Raw genomic sequence first — 24,857 nt, forward strand, 5'->3', positions numbered from 1 at the left:
TTAAATGTGCTTGTTTCAATAGAAACTGTTGAGTTTCTGAGGGTGATTAAATTTACTTTCATTTTTCTTGTAATAAACATTGTTCAACAATCATAACTGCACAGTAGAAAATCTATGTGCTGGCATAATGACAGCAATCCAGTTGGTAATGGGAAGGAGAACGTATCCTGTACCTTTTCACAATTCAATTCTGGTGCAACTTTGAAATTATCAGCATTTCAGTTTTCTATCCTTGCTATCAGCCTTTTTCACTTTTCCCATTTCTCTAAATGATACTGGGAGTTGCAACAGTTAGGTATCCAAATGGGGCTGTTGCAGAGAAACTGCTTCTTGATCTGGAATTGGGAGCGTGCCTGTATCTCTGGTATATTGCGGCAGAATTATTCATTATTACTTTCCCTCACTTAAGATGATTTTGTCACTGGAATGCTTTTAATATGTTGTATAAATGCAGTCAATCTATATGTCTCTGACTGTCTGTCTGTCTGTCTGTTTGTCTGTCTGTCCAGATGTCTCCCCCTCACTCCCCTCTTTTTCGTTCCAGTTGCCTTTCTTTCTCAGTGGGACTTTTTTGCCCATTTTTGTCCAAATTAATTTTCAGTTTAGTATCCTTTTTAGACTCCTGTCTCAGTTTGCTCCCATTCTCTCCTTAAAAACGCTGATTCAAGTTGGATTATGCTTCCATGTTATCTTACTCAAATGGGTGTAAGCAGGATATTTGATGGATGCGTGCGTATGTAAAGCATCATAGCCAAGCCCAATCCTCAATTCATCCAATCCTTTCTTTGCCCAATGTCCTCAAATGTGCACTTAGCAGTGCGATGACAGGATAGCAAGCGCGACTGGAAACTTTGGCTGATTTACTTCTCTCTCCCTATCCATGGATGCTAACACTAATTGGAGTTCCCATGATTTCACCCCTAGTTGACATCAATATAGAACAGGAATCAAATTCTGGGGCCTTCCTGGTTTTAGTGCATCATTTTTACAATGGATAGTGTATTTGCCACCTGAGTTCAGTACCATCCTTCATGTAACTTATAAAGGAGTTGCAGTAACTGCTAAGAATGGTTCAGTAGTGGCATCCTTCACCAATGAGAAATGGTCACTTAAGTCCCACAGGCCTGATTTAAAAGTCCAATGGAACTTAAATATGAATTGTACAGAGCTTAGCCTTTTAATAAAGGAGATAGCATGCCACTTTGAATACGATTTGACTTACAGCTCATCAGATTCATTGATCTTCACACAATTTCACTCGCATGGACTCTATTAATATGATTATTATAATTGTGACAAAACAATTTTCAAGCAATTCTGCAGAAAAAAATAGCAGAATACATATCTTTAACAATAAGTACTAACTGTGTAAATCTATTATATGCTGAAATCTGGAGAAAGCTGTGTGGTGTAATTTGTTTTGCCGGAGCATGCCCAATGCAACAATATCACTTTAAATGTTAATGGCAATAAGGTTTACATAAGCGAAATGCATCAATTCTCACCTTATTATGCTTTGCCTCCTCATTTATAAAACTGTGGCCTGCACTGGCACCAAATCATGACTTGATTTAAATGCCACTATTAGCATGCGCCTTGCTTGTGTTCTTTTTTTTTCCCCCACATGGAAATCTTGAAGGAGTGAGAGCCACTTCTGTCAGATGAAATGTTTCAGATGCAGAGGCTTGAATGCTGTGAAAATAAAAATGAAATGAAATTCTCTGAGCTGATGGTAAAGGCCAAGAGAAATTGTGATTGCATGTGTATGAGGATCAATCATAACTGCGAGGGAATGTGCAGGCTGCCGCTGTGTGTTTGCATTCACTAGAGCAGACTGAGATGTTGGTTACAGGTGCCTTTTAAACCAAATTGTAATAATACAACTATTCCAAGAGAGTTTGATCTGAATGATTAAAGATTATGTTCTAATTGTGTAGGCAATTGTCTGCATTTAATTTGGTATTAATAGAATCTAAAATAGATTTGGTTTAAAAATTAGGTTGAAATCTAAAATACTGCAACAGTCTATGGTCAAATCTGTGACTCAATTTAAGGAAGACATATTTTACCATGCAAGCTGTTTGTGTGGGTGTGTGTGTGTCTAAGCATGTTTTCTCTTGTGTCCTGTGTATCAGAAAGTATTTAGGATTTACCTTCTCTGTCATTAATTTTATCATCATTTCCTCTGAAGCCATCTTAAAAAGCCTCTTTTTCAGATTGAAGGGCCCTAGCTTATTTTGTTCCTACCTCCAGCAGTAGGGATCAGTCTGTTGCTCTTTTCTGTTGCCTGTAGTGGCTGCACCCGTAACCCAACCATGGCAGATGGATTTGAATGATAGGAAGCCCTGGGACTTATAGCTTTGGCCACCAGCATATGAGGCCACTACAAAAACAGCTGAAATAAAAGGCCATTGCAAAAAGGTCTGCTTTTTAACTTTGAAAACCGTTGTGCCATATAGACTTATTGCTACTCATAATATGGCCCCCAGGGTAATTCACTGGACCCTTAAGGAGCACCATGCATCTCTGGGTCTGCATTCACAGCTGACCATTTCAGCCAAAGTTGGTGTACCTTGGGGAAAAAAAGGGCACCAAAGAAGGCTGTATAATAGATTTTTGTTCTTACATTTTTTGTGTGACCTGTGTGACATGAGTTTCCTGCTCTAATAATTAAACAAAATTTAAAAAAAAAAACACCTTATGGTAGAAAGTTCCTTGTAATTAAGAGTTTACTGGACAAGTCTGATCATTATAAAGGTGCATTGCTTTTGCACTGGCTAGGGAGGGGTGGGGAAACAGGTGCAGGGGATGGGGGAAAGATATGTGTGTGTGGATGTGTGTGTAAAATTGCTTGCCTCTGTAATTGACATAAAACATTTAGAATTATGAATCGTCAGTTCTACATCCCAGTTTGCTGATTTCAATGTGAACTCACAGTCCATCCTGATCAGTAATTATGATCCTCTGTTTACCCTTCTTCACTAACCTGTCAGTAATTGTTTGATTTCAGAGGGAACATCCCCACCCTAAACAGGTACTGTATAATAATTTATTTTAATTTTACATAATTTATGAAAACATGCAATTGAATTAATTTAAGTTGGAATTATATGGATTACAGCACAAAAACAGGTTATTTGCTCCAAGCTGGCATTTATTCTCCACTTAATCCTTTTCCCATACTTCCTCATCTAACTATCAGCAATAACCTATTCCCTTCTCCTTCATGGGCTTATGTTGCTTCCCCTTTAATACATCCAAACTATTCGCATTAACCACTCCCTTTGGTAGCAATTTTTACATTCTTGTCTCTCTTTGGGTAAAGCAGTTTCTTCTGAATAACCTATGGATTTCTTAGTGACTATTTTATATTGGCGACATCTACTTTTGCTGTTCACAAGTGGAAATACTCTTTTTGTGTCTCTCCCATCAAAACCTTTCATTATTTTGAAGGCGTCTATTAGGTTACCACTCAGCCTTCTCTTTCCTAGAGAAAAGAGATTCAGCCTGTTCATCTTTTCCTGGTGGATATAGCCTCGCTGTTCTGGTACCATCCTTGTAAATCTTTTCGCACCCTCTCCAGTACCTCTATATCCTTGCCATAATATGACGATCGGAATTACACTGAGTACTTCAAGTGTAGTCTAACTAGGTTTTGATACACATCTTTATTTTTCAATTATATCCCTTTAGAAATAAACTCCACTTGATTTTCTTTTGTTATGGCCTTACTGACCTGCATCAGTACTTTTAGTGATTTGTGTATTGTATGCCCAGATTCCAGTGCTCCACTATCCCATTTAGATCTTTATTTTCTAAGTAAAATGTGACCACTTTATTTTTCTTAGCAAATTGTAATACCATCTATGTTGAAACTCATTTGTCAATTATATGACAATTTTCCAAATTTATTAATGCTATCTTATAATTTGTTGTAGCCCTCTCCAGTGTTGACCAACCCTCCCAATTTGGTGTTGCTTGTAAATTTTAGGGTTTTTTTTTATTCCAAAGTCTAAGTCATTAATCTAAATTGTGAACAACTGCTCACAGTTTAAAAAGAGAAATATTAAATAAACTGATCAAACCAGGATAAAAACAGGCAGATTCCATTCACGCATTCTAAAAGAATCTAGGGACGTGAGAGCAGAGGCACTTCCTGCTCCCTGCACTTATCCTTGTTAGACCCCACTTCCTACCTTCTGCCACTCTGAATAGCTACCCTTTACCCCTACTCTCTGCTTTCTGTCTTTCAGCCAGCCAGCTATCCATTCTGCTACTTGTCACCTGACTCTGCATTCTCTGACCTTATTCATTAGTCTTTTAAACAGTACCTTTATCGAAGGCCTTTTGGAAGTCTAGATATATTCCATCTACTGCATTGCCCTTGTCTGCCTCTCTCTATTACCTCTTCAAAGAATTCAATGAAGTTTGTCAAGAAAGACTTTCCCTTTTGAAATCCATGTTGATTTTTCACTATTATACTTTTGATTTCTGGGTGTTTTTCTGTTTTCCCCTTTTGTAGAAATTACGTTAGTTTTTGTACAACTGATAAGCCAACTAGTCTTTAGTTCCCTGGAAATGTTCTGTCTCCATCCTGAAATAATGGCATAACGTTAGCTATCCGTAATCCACTGGCACTGTACCCTTTTCTAATGTATTATTCATTAGGCATAATAGTGCATCTGCTCTCACTTCCCTAGATTCTTTTAGAATGCGTGAATGGAATCTGCCTGGTTTTATCCTAGTTTGATCAGTTTATTTAATATTTCTCTTTTTAAATGTAGTTATATAATTTCTAATCTCACCTTCTGATGCCATGTCCAGTTGATCATGGTAAATACCGAAGCAAAATAATCATTTAATATTTCTGTCATTTTGCAATCATTGACTGTGATTTTGCCCTTACCATCTCTTCATGGCCCTATCCCTGTCCTGATTTTCCTTTTTCATTTATGTGCCTGTGGAATATTTTGCTATTTTGTTTTATGTTCTTTGATAGTTTAATTTCATAGTTCGTCTTTGCATTCCGGATTTTTTTAAGCTTTCCTCCAAGTCTTTTTGTAATTCTCCCTTGTCCTGCTTTCCTCTGCTGCCTATGTATTTAGTGTATGTCCCCCTCCCTTACTCTGTTTTTCATTTTATTCCTTTGTTCATCTATTGTGCCTCATTAGTGTTTACTTTGTGCTTTTTTTTTAGCAGAATATATTTTTCCTGGACTCTGTTGAATACTGTTTGAAATGTTTCCCAATATATTACCTTGGTCTTTGTCATGATTTTGTTCTTCTCATTTATTAGCCTAAACTGTTATGTTATGGCCACTATTGCCTAGATGTTCCCCTGCTTTAACTTTTCTACTCTGATTCATTCTCAAACAGTAATAACTTTATTTATACAATGCCTTTAACATAATAAAACTTTCCAAGGTACTTCACAGGAGCTTTACAAAATGAAATTTGACATTGAGCCACCTAAGGCCATTAGGGCAGGTGATCAAAGAGGTGGGTTTTAAGGAGTGTCTTGAAGGAGGAAAGAGAGGTAAGAAGGCAGAGGGGTTTCGGGGTGCAATTCCTGAGTTTAGCACCTAGGCAGCTGAAGACTGGACCACCAGTGGTGGAGTAATTTAAATTCAGAGGCTAGAATTAGATGAACGAAAATATCTCTAAGTTTGGAGCTGGATAAGATTATAAAGATAGGGAGGGGAAAAGCCATGTAGAGATTTGTAAATACAGATGAGAATTTTAAAATTGAGGCGTTGCTTAACCAGGAACAAAAATAGGACAGGGAGTGAATCATTACCAAATCTAGTAGCGAATTCTCCCTCATTGGGTTTCTTTCATACTGGCTGAGAAAATAGCCCTGAAAACATTGTAGGAACTCCAGTCCCTTATCCCCTTTATCTATCTCTTCTGTTCAATTCATTTTAGGTTAGTTGAAATACCCCATGATGGTTCTTTGTTTGTTACTTATTTCACTAGTTTGTTTGCATATTTCTTCCTCTATCTCTCTTCCATTATTAGGTGGTCTGTAGATTATCTTGATCCTTTTTTATCTTTTATCTCTATCCACATGGATTCTATTTCCTTCGTACAGATGACTGTTACTTTATTTCTACTGTCATTATGTCATCTCTACTAAGCACAGCTACTCTATCTCTCCCCCCACCCCCGTCTTTTCTAAATATATTTTCTAAATATGTCACCCTGCCGTGTTTAATTCTGAGTTCTGATTTTGGGGTATATTATTTTCTGGAAATTCCTCTCTCTCTTATGTTTTAGGCTGTCTCTAACTCGCTTTCCAGTTCAATGAGTCTGAGCAGGAATGGCTCAAGACTGAGACATTTCCTGCGGATGTGAAAGCTGGTGCAGTCCCTCTGGCAACAAACTTCTCCCGTACTGCAGTGCTGACACAAGGCCAGCCTTGCCAACCCCAGGCCAGCATTTTCTGTTTGGCAGCGGGGGCGGGCTCCACACGGTGACCTATAAAATGATGCGCGGTGACATCGGGCGTGCGGGACGATGTCACCGCGCGTCATTCCAATCTTTCGTTTGGCGGGTCGGCGTCGGCTGCACGCCCGCCGAACTGTCAAAGGCCTGTTTAAAAAACCAGTTAACCCAATTGAGAAAGCTGCCCGTGCAAACTTAAGGTTGGCGGGCAGGCAAAGAGCCCAGGCGACCTTCGCAATTTTCATGAAACCTCATCCATGGGTGGGTCGAGATTTCATGAAGGTTTTATAAATTAAACAAAAATTTTAATGAAAATTCATAAGCATGTCCCAGCTCAATGTGACACTGTCACATGAGGGGACATGCCTGAATAATTTTATTTTTTTATTTTTTCCAACTTTAAAACTGAACTTAATCTCCCTGAGGCAGCTCCGTGCCTCAGGGAGATTTCTGCACTCTTTTGCGCATGCGCGCAGGCCCCAACTCTCCCTTCCCCTTCCCCCGCACAGGTAGCGTTGAGCGCTGCCGGGCGCGTATCACACTGGGCAGGCCTTAATTGGACCGCCAATGTAAAATGGAGGCGTGCAGCCGATCATGGCTCCATGCCCGGTCCCAACCAGCCCGCCCAATGGGGAGAAAATTTTCCCCCTAGTCTTTTTTATTTACTTGTTTATATATAGCCTAAATTAAAATCTTGCAGCTGTTGTTTAAAAATAGCTAATTACTTACTGTTTCCTCACCCAAGTATCTGGGAACAGGCTGTTTTAGATCTAGCAATGTGTAATGATGTGGGATTAATAAGAGATATTGTAGTTAAGGATCCTCTAGGAGGTAGCGATCATAACATAGTAGAATTTCAAATTCAGTTTGAGGGCGAGCAACTCGGGTCTCAAACCAGTGTCCTCAACTTAAATCAGGTCAATTGCAAAGAAAAGAGTTGTCTAAAGTGGGCTGGGAAAATAGACTAAGGGGAAGGTCAGTGGGTGAACAGTGGCAGATATTTAAGCAGATATTTCATAATGCCCAACAAAAATTTATCCAGGTCAAAAAGAAGGATTTGATGAGAAGGATGAACCACCCGTGGTTAACAAAGGTAGCCAAGGAGAGTATCCAATCGAAAACTAAGGCATACAAAGCAGTGAAAACTAATGGTAGGCCAGAGGATTGGGAATTTTTTAGGAACCAGCAGTGGATGACTAAAAAGCCAATAAAGAGCGAGAAAATTGATTATGAAAGTAAACGGGCAAGAAATGTAAAAGTAAACAGCAAGAGATTCTGCGGGCACATATTAAAAAAAAAAAGTGGCTAAAGTGAGCGTGGGACCCTTGGAGGATGCGACTGGAGAATTGATAACGGGGAACAGAGAAATGGCAGATAATTGAAACCAATATTTTGCATCGGTCTTCACGGTGGAGGACACTATAAACATCCCAAAGATATCAGATAAGCAAGGAGCTAATGGAAGGAAAGATCTTGGGGAGGATTTTTCCCTCATTGGGTGGTCTCGGCAGGAGCGAGTGGGGGCAGTCGGGAAGTCGACCGCAATGTCATGCTGGTCGGCCAATTAAGGATCTTAAGTGGGTCGCCCAGCATGAAATGTGAGCAGCAGCGCTCAGCGCCGCTTGTCTGGGGCGGGGTGAGCATGAACTGTGTGCATGCGCGCTTGAAAATCTCCCTGAGGCACAGAGCTGCCTCAGGGAGATGAACAGTTTAAAACGTTAAAAATAAAGATTTCTAAAATGTTATAAAACATGTCCCCTCATGTGATTTTGTCACATGAGAAGGGACATGTTATTAATTACATTTTAAAATTTATATATTTTTATTTGCTGTTGGAAACCTCAACCACAAGGTTGGGCAGGAAGCAAAAAATTTCATTCGATTATCCTTTTAATGGCCTTAATAGGCTTTTTAATTGACGGTTCCAGCGCGCGCCCGTTGACCGGAATATTGCGTGGGCGCACGATGACATCGGGATGCTCGCCCGACACCATCATGAGTCATTTTATATTAGGTCTGGTTGGGTGCATGCCTGCCCAACGAACAGAAAATTCCACCCCTTGTAACAGTTTCTATCATGAGGGTCAAAGGATTTGACAAACTAATGGGACTAAAGGCAGATAAGTCACCAGGACCTGATGGCCTGCATCCAAGGGTTTTAATGGAAGTGGCCGCAGTTAAATTTGAGGCATTGGTCGAAATATTCCAGAACTCGCTGGATTCCGGGAGGGTCCCAGCGGATTGGAAAACTGCTAATGTGACGCTCCTGTTCAAGAAGGGAGGGAGACAAAAAGCAGGAAACTATAGGCCAGTCAGCCTGACGTCTATGGTTGGGAAAATGCTAGAGTCCATTGTTAAGAAAGAAATAGCAGGACATTTAGAATAACTTAACACAATCAAACAGAGTCAACGTGGGGTTTTTGGAAAGGGCAATCATGTTTGACCAAATTTTCTAGAGTTCTTTGAGGATATAACAAGCAGAGTTGATAAAGGGTAACTGGTAGATGCAGCGTATTTGGATTTCCAGAAGGCATTCGATAAGGTGCCACATAAAAGGTTATTGCACAAGATAGGAGCTCATGGTATTAGGGGTAATGTATTAGCATGGATTGAGGATTGGATAACACACAGAAAACAGAGTCAAGATTAATGGGTCTTTTTCAGGTTGGCAAGGCGTAGCTAGTGGAGTGCCACAATGATCAGTCCCAGGGCCACAATTATTTACTATCTATATTAATGACTTGGGGGAGGGGACAGAGAGTAATGTATCCAACTTTGCTGATGATACAAAAATAGGTTGGAGGGCATGTTGTGATGAGGATGTAAGGAATCTGCAAGGGGATATAGACAGGTTGAGTGAGTGGGCAAAAACTTGGCAGATGGAGCTTAATGTAGGAAAGTGTGAGATCATACACTTTGGTTGGAAGAATCAAAAGGCAGACTATTATTTAAATGGAGAGAGACTCCAAAAAAGTGTAGCACAGAGGGATCTGGGTGTTTTTGTGCATGAAGCACAAAAAGTTAGCATGCAGGTGCAGCAAGTAATTAAGAAGGCAAATGGAATTTTGGCCTTTATTGCTAGGGGGTTGGAATTTAAAAATAAGAAAGTCTTGTTACAACTGTGTTGGTGAGGCTGCACCTGGAGTACTGTGTACAGTTTTTGCCCCTGTATTTAAGAAAGAATATGCTGGCATTGGAGGCAGTTCAAAAGAGATTCACTAGGCTGATTCCTGGGATGAAGGGTTTGACTTATCAAGAACAGCTAAACAGGTTAGGCCTTTATTCATTAGAGTTTAGAAGAATGAGGGATGATCTTATTGAAATGTACAAGATTCTGAGGGGACTTGACAGGGTAGATGTTGAGGAGATGTTTCCACTAGTGGGGGAATCTTGAACTCAGGGACGTAGTTACAGAATAAGGGGACACTCATTTAAAACTGAGATGCAAAGGAACTTCTTCTCTGAGGGTAGTGAATGTCTGGAATTCTCTACCCCAGAGAGTTGTGGAGGCTAGATCACAAAGTATTTAAAGAGGAGGTAGATAGATTTTTGAAATATCGGGGAGTTGAGGGCTATGAGGTGTTGACATGAAAGAGGAGTTGAGACCTGGGGCAGATCAGCCATGATCTTATTGAATGGCAGGGCAGGCTTGAGGGGCTGAATGGCCTACTCCTGCTCCTATTTCTTATGTTCTTATGATTTATTCACCCTCTGAGTTCAACCTCCAAAGTGACATCACGTTTCAGATTTTTCCTTGTGGTAGTTTTACTGGCCACTGTATTTAAACTAAATTGTATCCCTGTACTGGATCTGACATCACTCCTTACATCAATCTTTCAATTTCTGCTTTACCTCAGCTCCCACTCTAAGCTTTGAGCTTGTGTCCAAGAGGTGACTACATTCCTTCAGAGTGTCCCAGCGCACTGGTTGCACACCTTATCTTCTTGGTCACGTAGGCCATACTTTTGAGTTATGAGCATGTACCATGTCCGTAATGTGCAGAACGGACTATTCCATGGAAGCCCTGCATCCCTCCCTCTCTCTGTCTCAAAGCAAACTTCTAGATCACCTGTTTGTTTTTTTTTACAAAAAGATGATTGCTGGGCACATTCACACAAAACTGGGCAGTTCATTTAAAAATTGTACTAGTTCCTGTAGAGGTTCATTTTGAATTGGGCACTCTAAAATGATAGGCACCTCTGAGCCACAATTGGGAAACAATATTAGCAAAACCAACGCCTCCAGTTAGTGAACTGGGTCCTGTTTGTTCTTATTGACTAATCTAGTTTTATACATCTAGTTATATTCTAATTAGTGACCTGATTTGTGTTATCAAAAATGAAGGTATATGTGGGGTGGATTTTAACTTATATCACCCTGCAGGAGGTGGTTAAATGGAGTGGGAAATTTACCCGCTGGCCTTCCCACCAATTGATTTTAAACCGCAGGATGCTCACTTGCCGCCAGCAGGGTATTCTTACCATACAAATAGGTCCCAATTATGACACCAGGATCCAATCTGTCACTTTAACTTAGTCCTGAGCAGGAAGGCTGCTGTGGTTTCCTTGACAAACTGAAGTTAGTAGGAGGAGAATCACCAGGAGAAGCGAGGCTCTATCAGTTGGGTTTATTTCTTTCTTTTGTGGGACCCAGAGGGGTAGGACCTTATTTATAAGATTTTGAGTTTGGCATGTTTTTGGAGACTACCTGAGGTTTCGTCTTTTGACGAAAGGCACGAAAGACGTTAGGCAGATGGCCTATCTGTTACTTTAGGTGGACATTAGACACCTCATGGCTTCATTGTTTATCATTGTTTTGTCTGTAGATATATATGACAATCTCTACAATGTTGGTATATGCCCTCTAGTCCAAAGATACACATAAGGCTGTGTGGAGTTGTACAAACTTCAAAGTGCTATTGCCCAGCATTGGACCTGTCACTCCTCTGGATGTATGCGTATTGATTGAGCTACGAGTCTTAGATAGATCCATGTCGACATTTACCATGAAAATCGGATCAGTGACTAAGGAGCAGGTCAGAAAAATACCAGCAAATCTCAAGTAACATTACACGTCCTTTCTAGTTCTCTTTCTAGTTTAAAAAAAAAAGTGCTTTTATTTTCTTGAAAAATGGTTGATTCTGCTGTTTCACCGTTTACAGTCAAAGATTCTGCAGTGTGATTTTTATCAGAGCATCCCCTTTTAAAGATCATTGATCTAAGAGAATCTGTTCTGCTATAAGCAGGAAGGTGGTTCTCAGTAGCCGAGTTAAGGGATTCCACTCACCTGACCAGTGTGTGGAATGACGTATTATTGGCAATTGGGGCAGTGGTGTGGAATGTCAAGTAACCCACAGAAAATCTGGTTCTCAAGCTGCTGGTTAATCTATTTACATCTACAGCAAAGTCCAGCAGTGAAATGGCATTGATGATAAATATTTGAACTAGGGTGTATATTTTACAGCCAAATATTTTCCTTAGCCTTGATCAAACAATAGGCTTAATGACTTAGGTCAGGGATCCACTCCTATTTACCATTTGAAGTAGACCTGGGACATTAATTTGAAATGACCAATTTATTACATAAATGCACACTTGAGTTAGGGATTGCAGGGCTAGTTGTAATATTCTGTCTGTTCTCAAGTCTCAAAGGAAAGTATTTTTCTTTCTTATTCCAAATGAATAGTTTTGAGCCAGGGTAACTATTATTGGAACTTGAGGGACTAGAGATCCAGTTCTTCCTTTGAACCATATTTCAGCATCCTTTACACTGCATTGAATACATCCAAATTTCTAATTTAAAAATAGATGTTAACTTGGTTAGTCTGAGTGTAACTGAAAAACTGTGTCCTGACTAGATTGCTTCACTGATTATCAGAAAACCCCCTAATTCTTTAACAGACCTGAGAGTCTAATATAAAGATATTTTTCCTTAGTATCTCCAGTATAAGTACAATCTGCTGAACTGGATATAATTGCTGACATAAACCACTTTACCATTTTGGTTGACCTGAATGATGGACCAATAGTGTGGGCCTTTGTGAAATTTAGCCTTTTTTTTTGGAAAAAAAAAAAGTACTCAGTTCTTATTTTCCTGACATCCATTAGAAATAGCAACTTGAGTGCCTCCAGTGGCCCAGCTCATAAGGCCATTGTATACTGTGGTACTGAACTGAAAGACCTGGGTTAAAAATCCATCTCATTGACTGGAATGGTATTAGGAGCTATATATAATGGGTGGCCGAAGTGATGCCACCTGCTATGCGACACCACCAGAAATGACTATCTAGCCCTCCGTGTTTAATTCCTGAAACTGCATCTGAACTAGTAACAGGATGCAACATCTGGCTAAACGGGGGAAAGTGGGCCAGATTTTTCCTGCTTTGTTCACAATCTAGTGACTCTGAAAGAGCACGTGGGAACATTGGATACGATTTGGAAATGACGCCTTCCAGTGTCAAGTGGCCTGTGCTGACGCTCCCCTATCTAGGCATGTACGTGAAGAGTGGCACTGGAAAAATAGTAGACAGTGAGTGTGGAGCTGTACCTCACTGAGTTGGTGCTTTGGGGATGAAGATGAGGGAAAAAAATATCAACTGAGCTGCAAAAATGTGATGCTACTGAGATGTGAGACTGATCTGCTTTAATTATATGCATTTCCAATTCAACAAGTGAAGGTGTTGCATGCTACGTGATCAGGTAGAGTGGGACCTGGGATGACCCTTCTTTTTCAGGCTCAGCATTGAGTTGAGATGTCTATTAAAACTGAATCAATTTTACCTGCACAAGTGATTTTGTTTATTGTCCTGGAAAACCCTTTGTCCCTGGTTACATTAAACATTCCAGAAAAATGATTCAAGCTGTGTTGCAAATACTGAGTATCAATATGGAATAGAACCTAACTTGGCAATTACTTCATGTGACATTTTAGCAGCTAGGTGCAATAAGATGGAACTTTTTAAACTCTCCTGAAAGATTTTTTTCTATCTTGTTGAATTTAAGATATTCAGAATTTTAATATTGAAGGAGGAATCGCATATTTTGGGATCTGGTAGGCAAGTCTTGGATTTATAAATTGGAATTTGTTTTGGTGGTATATTAATGACTGCAGTATATGTTTAAATACCTGACTCTGAGGACCAGTGTGTGCCAAATTCCACAGGTCAGGACGGTTCCAGCACCAAGAGGCATCCTATCCAGCCAATAACTATATGAACAAATGAAAGGAAGGGCAAGACGAGACCATTGGGGCTGTCAGGTCCATTCTATTGAGTCAATGGTACAACATGGTACACTGCTTACCCACCTGCTAGCAATACTATCCTCTGGGAGAGGCTGAAACCTGTGGCCAACTGAAATGGGGAAAACTGAGAATTTTCTCTCCCTTTTTTTAGGGTAGTCAGCCAAGCTCTTGGAGACTGCAGTTGTCCATGACTTATTAAAATGAGGACTATTTAGTAACTTATCTCCATGAAGTTGAAATATTTTAATATCTTAGGAACTTGTCAGGTTTCTTACGTAAAGGTGAAGGGATGTGAGTCTTAGTGCAGGTAAGGGCATGCAACTTATAAGTATGAATGTGGGGTTCAGCAAGGAAGAGCTTGAGCTACCAGGTGCTTAGGACTTTGACAGAGGAGCAAGAAAGGTAGGTGCAGTGGGTGTGATGTAGTGGAAGTAAAAGAAATGATCTCAGTTTAAATTGAATGTAGTGTAAAGAATGAGTTTTAATGGAGCAATGTGCCAATGTTCTATATCTCTGGGTGAAGCTTCATATGGCAGCCAGGGAACGACAGAATGGATATTGGAGCTGCTTGAATATCTGTGAGTTAGAGGATAGTTTTGGTTTTGCTGGTGTTAAGCTGAATGAGGCTTTGGTTCCTTGCAATTTTAATGCTGGATATGCAGTTGGAAATGGTGATAACAGCCATGGAAGAAAATGGTAAGGGAGTGCTGGATATCATCAGTAAGTATTTATCCATATACAAAGAAAGAGACCGGGATATGCCAAGAAGTTAAAGCCCAATTAGTCTTAATACAGTTATTGATAAACTACAAAAATATTACAAAATACTTGGAGAAACATATGTCAGCACAGATTTCTAAAAGGCTGGCCATATAAGGCTTGACTAATCTCAGAGATTTCTTTGAATGCAGAGGATGTGGTTTATATGGATTTTCAAAAAGCATTTGATAAGGTACGATTGTTAGACCAGTAGCAAAAATAATAGTCCATGGGATAAAGGTGAATGTGGCTAAATGCCACATGGAGAAGAATTGGAGGTGGAAAGCAAAAGCTATGCATAAAAAGAAGAAAGATGGGGTTAATAATATTGTACTCTGGTTTTCTGTTGGAATGACTTATCATTGTATACATAACTTTGCTGGACTTTGGGAGCGAGGAAGCAATATTGGAATTTGTTGATGACACCAATTTCGAAGACATGGCAAATTGTAGTAAGGATTATAAGAAAAATTATGGGAGAGTTAAATAGTGTGGCATTTTAGGTCTTGGGATAATATATCTAATTCTCATAGTGAGGTGCTGGAAAGGCTGTTTAGGTACTGTAGAAATAGCCTGTGGTATTCTGGTGTCTTACCACTGGTACCTGATGCCAATTGATCTGACAGCAACAGTGATTAGATTTACTGCCCAGAGGCTGTGGATACTTAGTTCTCAGTTGGGTTGATGCTTGCCCATATGGAGGGGGGGTAAATCTCCGCCTACCTGGGCTACTCTCTCTCAGACCCCACTGTGGTTAATCATTGGTTGACAATGGTAGAGACTTGCAAATAGGATCCCTCTGAGCTCTCGGTCAGGAAATGGAGCAGAGTAGGGGAGGGGAGAATCAAAAAGGTGGTAAGGGGGAGATGGAGAGGGCATAGAGCACATTAAAATGGAGACCTGGGGAAGACATTTTATTGTACTGATATTTTTGTGGTTTGGAATTCCCACTTGCTAATCATAAAGGATCTCTGATTTTTAGCTTGCTTTATATAAAAGCCGTTGTATTGACTTATCAGATGAAGGCATTGATTCTTCAAGTAATATAAATAACAAACTGATTACGTAATCATATGAAATGACCCATGCCAGTTAACATCTAATAGTGGGCCTAAGAATTTCATATGAATGCATTTGCACATACGTTACGTTACATAATGTGGCTTCTACTCAAACGTGTTATTGCACTCTCAGGACTGTAGGGCTTCATTTTGTAAAGCTGCAGTGAATTGCCTCTGCTCAATCCTAACTATGCATCTTTATGTTCGAATTCAGAATGTCTTTCTCATCAAACTTGAACCATTATGGGATGTTCCATGTTGCCAGTGTGAGCGATGTGCTGCTTGACACTGCTTTCACTCCACCGTGCCAGCGTATGGGGGCAATGGTTGCATTCCGCACCTTTGAAGATTTTGTCAGGTAAGATTGCTTGCACTTTTTATTTTAAAAGCTTTAATTTATAGACTTTTAACATAGCGTTATTCAAATTATTATATTGGGGATAAGATTACAAAGTCCATAAGTCATCTGAAGATTTGAGTTGCTGGCTTTTTAACTGAAAATCTTTTACAAGAACTACTCTTATTGTGAATCACTGCTACAAACTCTTATCCTTCCAATCTGTGGTTGGGGCAGGTTAGTACTGTGGGTCCTTGGTCGCTAGGAATGAAGTTCAGATCTAAATTTGAAAGACACTTGCATCCAACAGAGAGTGTAGAGCTTCCATCTCATTAGTTTGGCCGATTTTGAATTTAAACCCCTGAAATCAAAGGCTAATATCTAATCTACTGCATTATCTATTCTTTCTGCTCTTGCTCTTTTAACTAAATGTACACTGTACCTGGCAGAAAATATTTTTGATCATGGGAATCAACAGTCCATGACTACCACAAGAAGAATGAAACCAGTCAGGACCCTGTAACATTTCAACCCTAAAGAGGGTTCACAATGTGTTGGTGAACAGTTTGGGCCTTGTTTCTATGATTTATGATGTAATTTGATCTCTTTGATGTATGAGAGCATGCAGGAGAGCAGCAGCAGCCTGTGAAGTAGCCTTTGGGTCACAGACTGTAACCTGTGAACTGACCATTCCTATGTGTAAATGTTTCTAAGTACCAGCTCCTCTTTGTTAAGAGTTTTGAATTCTGGAACATATGAACAACTGTATCTACTTCTGTACTTTCAGAAACTTTCAAGATGTGACGAGCTGCTTTTCCGACTCACCTCCTCCAAGCCCCACCTTTCCTGAAGCAGGGCATGCTTCGCTGTATGATGAAGATGACAACAAGGTAAGTAACACAAGCTTGGGACTAAAGGCAGATGGAGCATTGGATAGCTAATGAGCCAAGTCTCCAGTGTCAAAGCTCAAGCCTGCATATATCAAAGGAGGGTGGTACAGTGGTGAGAACAAACTCAGGCCATTGAATAGAACACTAATTTCAGACTCAAATTCGTAGTGTGAGTTAAGTTTTTATATAAACAAGCATGTGAAAACATTTCTTTCAGTGTATAGGATCAAGAAGACAATGGGTAAAGTGTACTCTAATTCTCCAATTTTGACTTATTAATTGCGAAGGACGAGGCTGTCACATGCTGCAGATTTCCTGCTTATCATAAACATTATGTACAGGTTAAATCTGAAATGTTGGCATGGTCCATGAAACTATGTTTGAGGAGGGGGGGGGGGGGTGGGGGGGGGGGGGGGGGGGGGGGGGCTGCGGGGCGGCGCGTTGATGGTGTTGAAAATAGGGACGTTTAAGAGTCATATGTCAGATTTGGCATAGGTTTGATGTGCAGATGTTGAATAGGAATTAATGTTTTGGAGAGTTCACAGTAAAATTAAATTTGGATGGCACTGAGTGAAAGTGCAATGTATATAACCCGCGGTGTAACTGAACTGAAAGTGCTTGATACAGAAACTGTATTCAGAAGGAATCATCTTCCATTTTCCATCATTGTCACATTGATGAATGTACTTTCTTTGCAACTATCTAAAGTCTGCTGTATACTTGACTTGATAGTGCCTGCTGCAGATGCCAAATTGAGAGAGCAATTGTTTTCCATTCCCAACACCATAATGATGAACTTTACCTCGGCCTTTCCCCTTCCCCCAGTTTCTGTTTTTGGGGCATGAAGCCTTCACCCTGGAGGTTTTGACTCTCAACTGATGGTGAATGTCCAGTCGAGAAAGGTGGTAAAATTGTGGTCCTGGGCAGGGGAGGTGGAAAACAAGAACAAATGGATAATCTCTGAGACTCTTTCAATTGTATGAAGAAAAATATCAACCTTAAGAGGAAAATGATCTTTGTGGTGGTGGAAATGGGACATCTTGAAAATCCTCATGAAAAAGCACAAGGCAAAGTCCTTTGTCATCAGCAGTAACACTTAAAGCCTGATTGCTTGCTGTTGAAATAAATTGAAAGCCTTACTTAGCTGCACTGGATGTGTCAAAAAGCTTCAAGCAGCTGAGGCTCCGACCACTGTCATGTGCCTGGTCTCTGGTATCATTTCTACATGTTATAAAGTGTCCTGGTACTTAAAAAGCGCTATTTGATAAAGCCAAAAGAATCTCTTAAATGAACTAGTTGATGAATGAACTGTGCAGTCTTAACAGTTCTGTTTCCACAGCTTCCCTTGGATAAACTTGCTGTTTTTCTGATTTTTGTAAGACTTTGGGATAGTACCCTGGGATACAGGCGCCTATATTACAAAATCCTTCTCTGATCTGTGAATGAGTCTTGCTGATTTAGGCTCAAGATTCTAGATGATTGAAATAAGTCTGGAAAAATAACCTCTTGACTGGGAGGCAACTCCAATGTCCATGAACCCCAGCAGGAAACAGTACTGTAGGTGACAGTGTTGGTTTTCAGGACCTGGAGAGTCTCTCCTTGATTTTAATTCTGAATATTACGCTGACTCAGCTATTCACACATGACTGTATTCAGAAATCAAATAGACCTGCGTGTGGTCTTATTCTCTTTTACAGCCATAAATGAGCGTAAACAGGCTGTCCACCACACTTCTGCCAAAATTACAGTGGGAGCTGAGGAAAGTCTTGGCCCGTATATTTTCATAGTTTGTCATGACGTTGTTTAAACTTAGTCTAATCACTTCTTCCCTCACCCATCCCCGCTACACCCTACTTTTCTTTCTAATTTGCAGAATATGAGAGATGAACCCATTCATATCCTCAATGTGGCTATCAAGATTGATAATGACACTGATGATGATGCCCTTGTGACGATGTTTGGGGAGTTCATGCACTCCATGGTGAGTACAGATGTTCAATCCATTTCATTGCTGTGAAATAGGATTGTTACCAAGGCAAGTCAGAGCAGTCGCCTTGCCCATGACGAGAGTGTTTTTAGGAAAAGTAACTTTTTCACTGGTACCCATTTGATAGTTTTATAACGTGCTTATCAGTACCCTAATGGTTCAGTTTGTAAATATCTAGTCCAGTGCAGAACTCAACCATATAAACCAAGAAACTCCCAGATTCGATACTGGTCTGTGCTGAATTAGATGACCTTGGCTGACGTAGCCCTTAGGATAGTTCTCTGGGCTATAAATAAAAAAAAAGGTGAGGGCTCTCACCTGTTACACTCTGTCCAGCAGCTATCAGATAGTGCATAAAAACAAGTCGGTCGAAGGGTCATGAGGACTCGAAACGTCAACTCTTTTCTTCTCCGCCGATGCTGCCAGACCTGCTGAGTTTTTCCAGGTAATCCTGTTTTTGTTATCAGTTAGTGCATGTTTGGACATTGGCAAGGACAAGATGGAGTTGAGCTGCGAACTGATGGTTGAATAGCCTGCCAATACTCGCTGTATTGACAGACACAAAAAAGAATGGCAGTGGATGTCCAATGCCTGTCGAACCTCACTCATCAGCCTTCAAAAGGGAAAGAATAAATTTAGTGTGGAAGTGTATTTGAAACTTTAGTTGATGCGATACATTGTGAGGCAAAGTGATAGAATGTGGGTTATGCCTCTGCGATGTTGTCCAAGGAAATGACCTGAGCACATCAAGGCATGGAGATTCAAACATGGTAAATGGGATTTTGAGACCTCGTCTACTTACCTACATTTGCAATACTCTGAGTTCAAGATGTTGCAGATGGCTATATCAGGTCACCTGTCCCCCCTCTGCCAAGGAACAGTGAAGAACTGTGAGTGGCAGAGGATCTTCTAAAATATTAGAACTTAAGTTAATATTTACAATTATGTCTTAGGGGTTGATTAGATGAAAAAGTAAGTGGCTTGCTGGGCCTCATGGCCTTTTCTTTATCCATAAAATAAACTTTTGCGTGTAATGATAACTTGTGACGATCTTATAAAATTTTGAGAAACAAGTGCTTGGGGCAAGTCATCTGAGAGATTCATGGATGAACATTTCCGCCTGGTCAGTGTCCTACATGGAGAGTCTCTAGTGTGAGGTACTCAGTGCAGACTAATCATTTCATTTTTTGACAAAGTGAAGTTCAGTGTTGAGATGACATTTTGCATGATTAGGTCATTTATGTTACATGAACAGCAAACTTCCAACAGGATTTATGACCTGTCAAGGTGCAAGAAATAAATAAAAAAGGAGCCTAGTTGAAAAATAGGACCAATGTTCTAGAACAAAACCCTAATTAATCATTGTTTATTATTAATAGAAAACTTCCTCCATGTTACAAGAGGTTTTAATACATTAGGCATCGTAGTGCAGTGGTTATGTGGCTTGTCTCACAATCCAGAGACCTGTGCTTATAATCCATAGAGTTAAAATTTGACCAAGTTGGTTTGAAAATTCAAATTAGTTTAATAAAAAAAAACTTGGAAATTAAAAATTGGAATCATTTGTGACCATGGAGCTATCAGAGTATTGTAATAACCATCTGGTTCACTCATGCCTGTTAGAGAGGGAACCTGGAATCCTTATCTGTTCTGAGCTGTTTGTGACGCCAGTCTCACACCAATGTAGTCTACTCTTAACTGCCCTCTGAAGTAGTTTAGTTGTACTAAACCTGCAGCAGTTCAAAAATGTGGTTCAAGGCAACTGGAATGGGCAATAAATGTTGGCCTTGCCAGCTTTGCACATTTCCTAAGATTAAATTTAAAATATTTATATTTAAATTTACACTTATATGGTGCCCTTAATGGAATGAAACATTGGATCCTAATTGGGAGAAGAGTTGGGGAGGTGATCAAATTTGTGGTCAAAGAGAGAAATACTGAGGTGGCATTTGAAGATACAAAGAGGGGCAGAAAAGTAGAGAGGTTTAGAAGGAACATGCATAAAAGGCCAAACTGAATAGTGGAAGATGTCAGCTGTGACATAGAACAAGAGAAGTAGGGGATCGAGTCATAGGATGCAGAGTTGCAACAGATGGTTCTCTGAGTTAAGATAACTATTTGGTAAGCAGTACATTGGAGATAGATCATCAGCAAAAGTCAACAAGGCTGAGGTTATCGGTGAATGGAACTCAGAATGAGATAAAATTTCAGCAGTGGAGTGTCAAATGATTTGCAGTGAATTTACACAGCATTCTGCAATGCAGCTCTAGTGTCATTGGCTAGCTACTGCCATTGGTCTAGCCCAACCAACCAAATGCTGGTGGTAATGGCAGGGGAAATTTGTGCATTGGACCAGTTTCCCATTGGATATTGAACCAAGTATTCTATCCTGGAAGCACCTTTCTTGCGGCATACAGTTTCATGGGTGTTGATAGCACTCTTGTACCTTATTTAGGTGCCCAGTTTTCATGTATGAATCAAGATCGCAAGTGTGGCTAAACTATTCAACTGGGGAGGGCATCACATCTGAGTCTGTTCTTGTTCCTCCTCAAAATCCATCTCTTTAACCAAGCTTTCGGTCATTTCACCTAATGTCTGCTTATGTGACTTGATGCAATATTTTGTTTCATAATACTCCTGTGAAATGCCTTGGGATGTTTTATCGCATTAAAGACGCTGGCCAGGATTTTCTGGTCCCACCTGTGGCAGGGGGGATGGAAAATTTGACGGACCAGCCAAAGGTCCGTTGACTCCGGGTGGGAAGTTGCTGGGCTGGAATAGAAATACAAACTGCGATTGACATTCGTTTCCAAATACTAGCATTTCCTAGTAGAAGTCACGGAATTGTAGTAACCACCCCCACAGACCCCCAGCTAGGATATAGTAACTCAGCACTGACTGGGCAATTGAATATGGAGCTGTTTGGTCTGTATGATTTAGAATGACACCAGGTGCTGCTTTTGCCCGCCTGCCAAGAGGCACATCTGCTTCTGCATGATGCCCATTCTTTAAACATTGGTTGAGAACCTTTTATGATGTGTTGTTTTCTCTTCCAGAGATCAATTCTGTTTGACCATGGTATCCGCCGTCTGACTTTCCTTGTGGCTCAGAAGGTACAGTCCCTTCGCTCTCATCAAACTATTCCCCTTTATTTCCAAGAAACATAAATCAATTACAAAACGGCTTATACAAAATAAAGTCTAATTTTAGTTTAGCCAGTTCCTTAATCCAAACCCATTTATAATAATGAGGTATAAATGTAGTCAGTTCTATGTAATTCGTCTTAAAGTAGCTCTGCCCAATACTTTTTACATGCTGTGCTGTTAATCAGTAACATAGAATAATCTTGCATGAATTACTGGAAAGAAATAATAGAATGTGGGGAAAAATTTAGAAATTAATTCCTATATTTTGGAAAAAAATGTTCTGTTTAAACTTGTCAAAGTTGAGGCTTTGATCAGATTTTCTTCCTTTAGTGCTGGTTCAATCAAGGCACATGACTAACAAAAAGAAGGCTTTTTGCATTCATTCTAGCATAGCTGACATAAGAACACAATAGGAGCTGGAGTAGACTATTCAGCCCCTTGAGTATGCACTGCCATTAAATACGCTCATGGTGAATCATGCTTCAACTTCACTTTTTCGCCCACCCCTCATATCCCTTGATTCCTTGAGAGACCAATAACCTACCTATTGCAGCTTAAAGTATACTCAACAATGGAACATCCACAACCCTCTGGGATAGACAATTCCAAAGATTCACAACCCTCAATGAAAGAATTTCTCCTCATCACAGTCTTAAATGATCGACTCCTTATCCTGAGTATCTCATTTTCTCTCCCTGCCCTGTTCAAAGTGCATTGTCCAGTCATAACTTCTATTTTCAAATTGTTTTTTGAGACGAGTAACTCACCCTCTGACTTGTCGAAGCCTCTCTACCATCTACAAGGCACAAGTCAGGGGTGTGATGGAATACTTTCCATATGCCTGGATGAGTGCAGCTGCAACAGCACTTGAGGAGCTCGACACCGTCGAGGACAAAGCAGCCACTTGATCGGCACCCCATCGTCCAACTTGAACATTCAGTCCCTCCACCACTGGTGCAAAGTGGCAGCAGTGAGTACTACATACAAGATGCACTGCAGCAACTCACCAAGGCTCCTTTGATAGCACCTTTCAAACTCAGGACCTCTACCACCTAGAAGGTCAAGAACAGCAAGCACGTGGGAATACCGCTACCTGCAAGTTCCCCTCCAAGCTACACACCATTCTGACTTGGAACCGTATTGCTGTTCCTTCACTGCTGGGTCAAAATCCTGAAACTCCCTTCCAGCAGCACGGTGAATACCTGCACCAGATGGACTGCAGCGGTTCATCAGACGGCTCATCACCACCTTTTCAAGCAGTTAGGGATAGGTAACAAATACTGGCCTTGCCAGCGCTCACATCCTGTGAAAGAATAAAAGACGCTCCTCAGCGTTCCCAAAATCCCATCACAAATTAAATTGGGGAGACATTGGTTTAATGGTAATGTCACTGGATTGGCAATCCAGGCTGTTGTTCATGGGTTCAAATCCCACTATGGCAACTGGTTGAATTTAAATTCAATGAATAAGTGGTAATGGTAACCATGACAACCATTGATGATTGTTGTAAAAATCCATCTAGTTCACTAATGTCCTTTAGGGAAGGATATCTTTGATCATTAGCTCGTCTGGCCTACTTGTGACTCCAGACCCCCCGGAATGTGGTTGCTCTTAACTTGCCTGTGAAATGGCCCAGTAAGCCACTCAGTTCAAAGGTAATTAGGGATAGGCAACAAATGCTGGCCTTGTCAGCAATCCCCACATCCCACGAAAGAATTAAAAAATGTGGCTCCTAGTTATCACTAATCCATAACTCACAAGCCCTGCCTTCTAATCATCTGTAAACCATGTGACACCTTGCCCATTTTTCATAGGTCCTGTGTGTAATGTGGTTTGTCTCCAAGTAACAGGGAAACATAGAAAGTAAGAGCAGGAGTAGGCCATTCGGCCCTTCGAGCCTGCTCTGCCATTCATTATGATCATGGCTGATCATCCAACTCAATAACCTGCTCCCGTTTTCTCCCCATACCCTTTGATCCCTTTCGCCCCAAGAGCTATATCTAACTCCTTCTTGAAAACATACAACGTTTTGGCCTCAACTACTTTCTATGGTAGCGAATTCCACAGGCTCACCACTCTCTGGGTGAAGAAATTTCTCCTCATCTCAGTCCTAAATGTCTACCCCATGTCCTCAGACTGTGACCCCTGGTTCTGGACTCCCCCACCATCGGGAACATCCTTCCTGCATCTACCCTGTCTAGTCCTGTTAGAATTTTATAGGTTTCCAAGAGATACCCCCCTCATTCTTCTGAACTCCAGCGAATATAATCCTAACCGATTCAATCTCTCCTCATATGTCAGTCCCGCCATCCCAGGAATCAGTCTGGTAAACCTTTGCTGCACTCTTTCTATAGCAAGAACATCCTTCCTCAGATAAGGAGACCAAAACTGCACACAATATTGCAGGTGTGGTCTCACCAAGACCCTGTATAATTGCAGCAAGACATCCCTGTTCCTGTACTCGAATCCTCTGGCTATGAAAGCCAACATACCATTTGCCTTCTTTACCGCCTACTGCACCTGCATGCTTACCTTCAGCGACTGGTGTACGAGGACACCCAGGTCTCGTTGCACATTTCCCCCCTCTTGATTTATAGCCATTCAGATAATAAATTGCCTTCCTGTTTTTGCTACCAAAGTGGATAACCTCACATTTATCCACATTATACTGCATCTGCCATGCATTTGCCCTCTCACTCAACTTGTCCAAATCACACTGAAGCATCTCTGCATCCTCCCACCCAGCTTTGTGCATCTGCAAATCTGGAGATATTACATTTAATTCCTTCATCTAAATCACTTAATATATATTGTGGATAAATGGGGTCCCAGCATCGATCCCTGTGGTACCCCTCTGGTCTCTGCCTGCCATTTAGAAAAAGACCCGTTTATTCCAACTCTTCGTTTCCTGTCTGCCAACCAGTTTTCTATCCATCTAAATACACTACCCCCAATCCCATGTGCTTTAATTTTGCACGCTAATCTCTTATGT

At 40.6% G+C, this 24,857-nt stretch overlaps 1 protein-coding gene across 2 annotated transcripts in view; it reads left to right on the forward strand.

Annotated features, from left to right (window-relative positions):
• Positions 1-24,857, forward strand: part of acaca (acetyl-CoA carboxylase alpha) — a 303,263-nt gene that overhangs the window by 101,306 nt on the left and 177,100 nt on the right. For both annotated transcript variants that reach the window (XM_041197029.1, XM_041197030.1), the window contains exons 29-33: positions 3,011-3,034; positions 15,720-15,863; positions 16,630-16,732; positions 18,606-18,713; positions 21,776-21,832. In XM_041197029.1, coding sequence (XP_041052963.1) covers positions 3,011-3,034; positions 15,720-15,863; positions 16,630-16,732; positions 18,606-18,713; positions 21,776-21,832 — 436 coding nt within the window. The remainder of the gene's footprint in view (positions 1-3,010; positions 3,035-15,719; positions 15,864-16,629; positions 16,733-18,605; positions 18,714-21,775; positions 21,833-24,857) is intronic.

Source organism: Carcharodon carcharias, chromosome 10 (assembly GCF_017639515.1).
Source record: "Carcharodon carcharias isolate sCarCar2 chromosome 10, sCarCar2.pri, whole genome shotgun sequence".
Taxonomy (NCBI): domain Eukaryota; kingdom Metazoa; phylum Chordata; class Chondrichthyes; order Lamniformes; family Lamnidae; genus Carcharodon; species Carcharodon carcharias.